We start from the raw sequence: 9,544 nt of genomic DNA on the forward strand, positions 1-9,544 counted from the left end.
TGGTTCTTTTGTTCTTCAGATCGAAAATGGCTGAGCCAAAGCGCATCCATCGGTGACTTTGCAACTAATTATTGAATAAATTACAACAATATTCCCTACCATTGATATTACTTTATACTTTCATCACTTAAGTTCAGAAAGTTACGTTATAGATCAATAATGATAGAAATAGTAACTTCAATGGTAAGAAGAAAAATAAAAATTACCTAAATTTAAGTGATCACTCCTGAATTTTTCCCTCTATTACTATTAAGGCTTAATTCACGAAGTAACACTCCAAGTATAACTGTTTTCCTACTTTGCATTTTTCATTTATTTTCATTTTGAATCTTAAAGTATACCCATTTTTCATTTTTGGAGTCCAGAATAATTTTAACCAATTAACTCGTGCCACATGGAATTTAGATTTTGTTTTTATTCTTTCAACTCTAACTAACCTTTATTTTCTCCAAGTGCCACTGGTAACTGTCGCATCGTTCCTTCCTTGTTTTCCTCTTCAACAAGAATGTATTTGCTTTTCTCCATTTATTTGGATGTTTTAGCTCATTATAACTATACTTGTGAATATTTTTTATTTACATTCGATTATTCTATTTAATTTTTAAAATAAGTTTTTTCTCTTACGAATCTACTTGAATTTTAGTTCAATTTATTTCGAATTTCAATCAACTTTTATGATTAGATTTACGAATGAAATCTTATGGTCGAATATTTGGTTGGGTTTTTCTTAATTGAGGTTTTGATGGTGTGTTTTTCTTTACAAAAAAATAATTTTTTCGACTCAAGAAAACCGGACTCGACTTGACTCGAATTTTTTTCAACTTCGAGTTGAGTTATAAAATAAAATTTGAATAACTCAAAACGTTTAGTAATTAATGAATTGATTTTTAAGATTGAGATGAGCCATCAACTCTACATGATACACATTAATCAAGTATAAAAAAATATGAACAAATATATATACACACACAAGCACACAATAGATGCATTTTGTATATTATTATAGAGAATTGTTTAAATTTAAATCAAATAGTATTAAGAAAAATAAAATATATATTATAAAATAAGACTCATCAACTCTAATAACTCAAAAAATATAAACTCAAACGAATGCTTACTTACCCCTAAGGCTCTAGAAGGAAGATTATTTGTGGATACATAGGCTATAAATTTGTAGCTACAGCTACTGATGATGTTGCTCGAGGGCAAACCTTATCATGTGTGTATTGGCCACATAGGCCCTTAATTATCCCCTAAACCAATTGCAAACTATTGACTTTGTTTCCACACAATTATATGAATATCAAGAGACCATTAAGATATGAAATTATCGTAAATTCTAGTGACTTGAACAAAATCCTAAAAAAAATAAAACCCAAAACGATCCAACCCGAATTGACTTGAATCAGAACCAATCCAACCGGTTTAAGTGACAAATGCAAGGGCATCACTGTCATCAAAGCATGCACAGAAAGTACATTACACCTCTTTCCCTCCTTGTAATGTTACTTCAAAAACTATTTCACCATTTGACGCAAAGGAACCCTATTTAAAGAAAGAGGAGTCTGAAGTTGATACATTATTCTTGAAGAGACTATAACGGAAGTGAAAATGTGCTTTCTACTTTAAACACTAACGATATTAAGAGGGATTTGAAGGTAAAACAGAGCAAGCAGATGGAAAGCTGATAGTATAAAAGAGTTTCTTAGTTTATACGCCATTAACATTGCACCATGAGTTAGTGCGAGGTAAAAAGGAAATTATCAAGCAGAATATTCCGGATTTGAAGGATTTTATTCGCCTTTGAACAAATCCCCAACACCTCAAATCACAACTCTCCAAAACAAAACCTTGTTAATAGGATAAAGTAAACCATTTACTCCCTTTAACAGTACTCTGTTATTCCCCCATGCCTTCCATCGCAAAACAGATTAGAAATTTCAATACAAGGAATTGACTCCTAAAACTCCAACTAATAGCCTAAAACTCTGCTAGTTCCTACCTGATGTAGAACAGATTAAATGATCATAAGACAAACATTCAAGGGGGAAAATTGAAAATAGTCAAAACCATTCAAATCTCAAAATCCAAATAATTTAAGTCTTAATAGTTATCAAACTGTCGAAAACAATTATTTTAAAGCCAAAGGAAACTGAGACAACATTGGCATTCAAAAGATAAGTCTTAAAAAATCGAACATTAAAACACCAAATGTAGGTGTAATACCCCCAAATTCTCAGAACACCACCACACTCTTACTTTTGCGTTCAATATTTTCGATGGTGAATCGATCATTTGATAAATTTCTGCCCAATCTTGTTGTGAAACGATTGTACGGAAGAAAAGCAACGTAACCAGCGATGGCTACCGAATAACCTCCTCTTACTTTATCAATATAAAAGCCTCTGACCGTTGAATTGCTTCGCCTAAGCCTATTCAGTTCAAGCCAAACTAGGGTTTGCCTGAACCTCCGTGGATTAAGGAGGGTCGGTTCGCCGGCGACTACATCGAGAGCCCTCGATCCAAGCAAATCATTAAACCTAACGGCGGCTCGCTCTTTGATCAACGAATCACCGCTCACTAAATCGACGAAGAATCTCTCCAGAATCCGCTTTCTGACCAGTGACTCGCCGCCCCCCGCTCCGCTGTCGAGGAATCCCACCTTGTCCTCGAATCGATTGACTCCCTTTCCGGTAACGGAGGTCTCATCTTGCGTACAAATTCTAGGGCTCCCAATTCCTGCATCCACCAACCAAGTCTGTTCCCTTAAGCGTAGAGCATCAGCTTTAATGGCTTGTCCACTGCATAAGAAAATGCTGGAATTTGATCTCGGAAACAATCGACTCATATACGTGCTCATCCTTGGGGTACCTTATTCTTTTTCCCGAGTTCTGCAGGATTTAATTCGATCGCTAGGGTTACAGTGTGGAACCTGAACTGGAATATTGGACTAATATCAAATTAAATATTCGTTTAGGGTTAAACCCATTAGACATACCCAAATATGATTTAGATTCTAAATTAATCCTTAAACTTTATAAATATTCTAATTAAGTCGCTAAAATGTTAGCATCGTACCACAATAAAAGTCTTTCTACCAGTCTAATCATAAGTTTGGACATTAAATATTAGATCGGATATGATATATACTTGTTCAAAACATGTGAAATATATTTTATATATGTATATTTATCATAACGATAACTTAATTCTTTAAATTTTTTGAGCAATTCCTACTTAAGATTAAGTAGAGGAGAAAGAGAAATTTTGTTCATAATGAACATTGAACGTATAATCTAACAGAGATAAGATATGTCAACTGAGAGGTTTTTTAACCACTTGCTCTAAAGATTGATCATGACAATCTATGTAATATGTAAAAGAAAATTTCTACAATGTTCGTCGAACGTGGATGTGCACTTTTAACAATGACCACCATCAAATTAATTTATAAAACGTTAAATTATAAAGTACTAAACATATTATTATAAATTAGTTAAAAATCTAAACGTATTTTAATTAAAATATAATATTTATAAAGTATTAGTTTTTAGGATAAATTATACCATTGACCACCTAACTATTTATCTTTTTTACTTTAACCACCAATTTTTCAAGTTTATCAATCGGATCATCTAATTATTTAAATATTGTAAATTAAGACACATGTCCTTAAATATTAATGGAGAATATGACACGTACGTCGAGCGTGGATGAGCACCGTTAACGATGATCACCATTAAAATTAATTTATAAAATGTTAAATTATAAAGTACTAAACGTATAATTATAAATTAGTTAAAAATATAAATGTAATTTAATTAAAATACAATATTTATAAAACATTAGTTTTTAGAATAAACTATACCATTGACCATCTAATTATTTACCCTTTTTACTTTAACAATCGATTTTTCAATTTTGTCAATCGGACCACCTGATTATTTAAATATTGTCAATCAAACCACATGTCGTTAAATATTAACGGAGAAGATGACATGTTTGTCGAGCGTGGATGAGCATTGTTAACGATGACCACCATTAAATCAATTTATAAACATTAAATTAAAAAAAAACTAAATGTATAATTATAAATTAGTTAAAAATCTAAATATAATTTAATTAAAATACAATACAATATTTATAAAACATTAGTTTTATGATAAACTATCCATTAACCACCTAACTATTTATCTTTTTTACTTTAACCACTATTTTTTTCAATTTTCATTGACCATCTAATTATTTACCCTTTTTACTTTAACAATCGATTTTTCAATTTTGTCAATCGGACCACCTGATTATTTAAATATTGTCAATCAAACCACATGTCGTTAAATATTAACGGAGAAGATGACATGTTTGTCGAGCGTGGATGAGCATTGTTAACGATGACCACCATTAAATCAATTTATAAAACATTAAATTAAAAAAAACTAAATGTATAATTATAAATTAGTTAAAAATCTAAATATAATTTAATTAAAATACAATACAAATTTATAAAAACATTAGTTTTTATGATAAACTATACCATTAACCACCTAACTATTTATCCTTTTTACTTTAACCACTATTTTTTCAATTTTATCAATCGGGTCACCTAACTATTTGGAAGCAAACACCCCAACCATTGGGTTGCACCATTTAAATGACAAACCTATCACGACATAATATATATAGTTAATGGCAATAAAAAGGAAAAATGACATACTAAGAGCTCCAACATGGAATAATTGAATAATACAATAATATGATATATATATATACACACAAATATTATAATTGATTAATATGTGAATGTATTTTATTTATATTTTAAATTTTAATGAAAAATAAAAAAAATTAATATATTATAATTGAAATATAACGAAGAGCTTAGTTGGCTTAGATTTTTTTTATAGTTGAAGGCTTATCGTTTTAAAGATTTTAACTTATGTATTGACTTGTTTATATCACAGTTAGAGTAAGAATTTTATATTTTATTATTTATTCATTATATATTTGAAGAAAATTTTAGGGAAACTTGATTTTATTGAATTAGTCTATTTTAATATATAGTTGTTAAATTAAATTAAAATCTGGTCGACGTTATAATATTTTAAAATATAAAATATGATACATTTCAGTTCAATAAAATTAGATAATAAAGACAATTTATTAATTTAAAATATGTAAAATGATACATTTCAATTATAGCATATTAAATTCACTTTTATTTTAATTTTTTCATTAAATGTAATTTAAAATATAAATAAAATATATTCATTTATTAATCAATCATATATTTGTTTATATATGTTTTATATTTTCATACCATTCAATTATTTCATTTTTTGTTATAAGGTCATTTAATACCATAAACTATATTATAGATTATATAGATTATGTTTTGTATACAAAACAAATTTAGTTATTTAGCTTAGTGGTTAAGGCACTCAGTTTTTTCGGCTTGCATCCCAGGTTTAAACCCCACCAGTAGTGGTTATTTATTTAATTTATTTTTCATCTGTTCAATTTGTGACACGTGAGACCACTTTATTAGATGAAAATTTTATTAAATAAAATATTAAAAGAATACAATCACACATTGACACATGTCACCATCGGATTGAAGATTAAATTTGTTGAATTAAATAAAATTTAGGATCAAATTAATAGAACGTATAAGTAATGAGGACTAAATGTATAATTATACAAATTTTATTAACTGCCACATCATCTCATCCATTAATATTTAACGGCAGGTGACTTGATTGACAAAATTTAAATAGTTAGGTGACCCGATTGACAAAATTGAAAAAATGGTAGTTAAAGTAAAAGGGGTAAATAGTTAGGTGGTCAATGGTATAATTTACCTAAAAATTAATGTTTTATAAATATTATTTTTTAATTAAATTATATTTAAAATTTTCATTAATTTATATTTATACATTTAGTTATTGTACTAACAAATCTTCCGCTACATTAGTTATTTTAATCTTATATAATATTGAATTATTTTATTAATTTAGGGTAAGTATAATATAATATATGTTCAAAGATAAATCTCAAACATTGAATACTCACTGTGACATCTCTGACGCTCAAACTCGAGACGTCAAAAAATAAATAAAATAATATTATCCATTAAATAGTTGAAGATGAGTTATTATCCTTCAATAATTCAGGTTTAAATAATATTATTTGTAAGGGTGAGACCCAAGTTTGAACAACACTAAATAATATTTTTAATGATATTTTATTATTTTAAGATATTTTTAATTATCCTTTAAATAGTTTCAGTTGTTCAAGATGATTTATTAACCTTCAATAATTCAGGTTTAAATAATATTATCCCTAAGGGTGAGACCCAAGTTTGAGCAACATTGAATATTGTTTATGATGTTTTTATTATTTAAAAATATTTTTAATTAACTTTGAAGAATTTTTATCTACAATATTTTGGTATTTGGTTTGGTTAATTTTATTAATTTTATATAATTTTGTTCATTGTATATATATATAGGATTCACTTATAGAATATAATTTTTTTTAAGTTTATACAGATTTAGGATCGTTGTCTATCAAATGAGTGTAATAGTTGAAATTAATTCAATTACCAAGTAATAATTTAATGATCATTTTCTTTAAATTGTTTATTTATAACGTCAATATACAAATTCCTAATTTTGTTTAGGATCTATTATATCATTTCAATAGATTAATTGATTATTTAAAAATATAATATTATCTTTATAATTTAAACATGCGATATAATATGAAAATGTAATATCATTAAAATGATTAGAAATCTAATTTTAAAACTAATGTAGATAATTACGATAAAAAAAATTAGGGTAAGTTACACATTTAGTACATAAATTATCTATTTTGTTTTGTTTTAGTACCTAAACTTTCATTTATTTCAAAATCATATCAACATTTAATTTTTGTTTCGTTTAGGTACCTCACCATTAAAACTTAATGGAATTGTTACAAAATGACACTTTTATGTGGGTAAATTACATCATTAATCACTAAACTATCTTTTCACTCATATTTTGATCAATGAAGTTTATTTTTTTAATTTAATTACTTAACTTTCAAAATACTCCTAATTTAATCACTCTAACATTCAAATTTATTTTTTAAATTTAATTATATATTAATAAAATAATAATAAAAATGTCATGTAACAAAATTATTAATAAAATAAATTAGAGTGATTAAAACATGAGCATTTAAAAGTTGAGTAGTTAAATTGAAAATTTTGAAACTTTAGTGACCAAAATAGGAGTGAAAAGATAGTTAAGTAATGAATGATGTAATTTACCTATAATAAATGCCACGTTTGCAACAATTCCGTTAAGTTTTTAATGACATATACTAAAATAAAATAAAAAATAAATGTTAGGTATTGTTTTGGAACAAATGAAAGTTTAAGTACTAAAATGAAATGAAATTGAACTTTTAGATACTAACGTGTAGTTTACCCAGAAAACTAATATGTATATATAAAAACATAGATTAAATTGGTTTTTTCCTCGAATCTAAGGACTAAAATATACTTTACCTCAAATTTTTTTATCGGCATGATAGATAATTTTGTTGAGCCATCCACATGGTGTTGTTTAAATTTCAGTAAAATCAAGATGGGAAGGTGGGGCTTCTATTGTTACTTACCTAATCTTAACATAATTTTTAAATAACATTGACCCCAAGATATTCACAAATTGAAATTAGAATTAAATTTAATAAAAATATTATATATATATTTTAATAATTTTGGCTGGATACAAAATAATATCAGTTAAAAAACTCTTAATCATGTGATAATGAATGTGCATACTCGATACCTTAAGAATAACAATAATCTATTAATTACTTAGACCGTTTGGCTTGAATAATAAAAAAATCATAATATTTTCTTGGGTAAATTATGCATTTAGTACATAAATTATCAATTTTGGTTCATTTTAGTATCTAAACTTTCAATTTTTTTAAAAACATACCTAAAGTTTACTTTTTATTTCATTTTAATATCCGGTTATTAAAAACTTAACGTATTTAGTACCTAAACTATCAATTTTAATCCATTTTAATACCTAAATTTTCATTTTTTTTCAAAACTTAAGTATGATATAGGTACTAAATGAGTTTTGATACCTAGACTTTTATTTTATTTTTCAAAATTTAACAACAGTACTAAAATGAAATAAAAGCTAAACTTTAGATATTGTTTTGAAAATTTTGAAAGTTCAAGTAATAAAATTGATTAAAACCGATAGTTTAAATAGTAAATGCATGATTGACCCTATTTTTTTCTTCAAAGACAATTATGTTCTTATCTAGGGTCATTTCTACCTTATACTATGGAAGACGCTTATATTACTTGACAATTTTTAAAAGATATCGAGACTACACGACGTTTTTGAGAAGGGTCCTTGAAACTGTGACGTTATTAGCTTGTGGACAAGCGTATATCTTAAGAGAAGACGTTGAATTCTTTATACATCTTCATAAAAGTATTAAGTGATCCATACAACTTCCTACAATAGTGTAAAGATCACATTGTTTAAAATAATAAAAATGTATGTACATAAAATATTTTCCGTCCACTCTAATTCAATATTATAAGTGTGAAAAATAATAATAATTTAAATTTCTTTATATATATAAACAATAGTTAACATTTGGATCCAACCTAATCCAATAATTAACCAATACATTATTATATCATCATATAAATATTTCAAAGCATCATTTAGTATGTTAAGATTTGTGATATAAATTAGTACAAATAGTTCGATTCGAAAAATTCGTGATACGACTTAGTAAAGAAAATGGAGATATATAGTGTAGTTGAAGGTGAAACTCTTAAAGTACGGATATTACCATACATTTATGTACACGATTATACTTATTTTTATTAGTTTTTTTATTAAAAATAAAAGTTCATATGAGAGAAGATTTTTTGTAATATGAGATTTATTTTATATTAAGTTATTATCTTATAAATAGACAATGGGGATTGTTGATTGAACATTAGAAGTCGTATAGACATAATATTTTTAAAATTTCGATATTATAATGATTTATTTTTATGTTGGTGATTTTTTCTTCATAGATATTTTTAAATAAATAAAATCTATATATTTTATTTTTATTATACGATGGTTTGTTTTTCGTTATCGTAGAACCTAATATGGTATTTCATAAAAATTAAGAAAATAATGGAATAAGAGAAAGTTAAAAGTGAGCAGTCGGACAAACAACAAAATGCCAAATGGAATATAAGAGAAGAAGGATATTAAAATGATTTGTGAAATTTCGAGGGATGAATTTGAGAAATAAACCACAAAAAATAAAATTAAAACCAAAAGGAATAAATAAAGCTTCAAAGGAAACATCTCAGTTCATACGTACTTCAAAACCAAATCACAGCTAACGCCTTTGGGCCCTTTCAGGGTCTAATGCCATGTGAAAAACCGAAGCTGTTTTCTTCATCTTCTTCTTCATTTTTCTCTCTCTCTTTTTTTGTTAAATTTTCTTCAACGCCAAG

At 26.5% G+C, this 9,544-nt stretch overlaps 1 protein-coding gene across 1 annotated transcript; it reads right to left on the reverse strand.

Moving 5' to 3' along the window:
- Positions 1-2,113: 2,113 nt before the first annotated feature.
- On the reverse strand, positions 2,114-2,950 carry LOC120174728 (ribosomal protein S1, mitochondrial-like). The gene has a single exon (XM_039181497.1). The coding sequence runs from the start codon at positions 2,858-2,860 to the stop codon at positions 2,237-2,239; it is 624 nt and encodes a 207-aa protein (XP_039037428.1). The 5' UTR covers positions 2,861-2,950; the 3' UTR covers positions 2,114-2,236.
- Between the last annotated feature and the right edge of the window lie 6,594 nt (positions 2,951-9,544).

This window comes from Hibiscus syriacus, unplaced genomic scaffold, assembly GCF_006381635.1.
Source record: "Hibiscus syriacus cultivar Baekdansim isolate YM2019G1 unplaced genomic scaffold, ASM638163v2 tig00112114_pilon, whole genome shotgun sequence".
NCBI lineage: Eukaryota > Viridiplantae > Streptophyta > Magnoliopsida > Malvales > Malvaceae > Hibiscus > Hibiscus syriacus.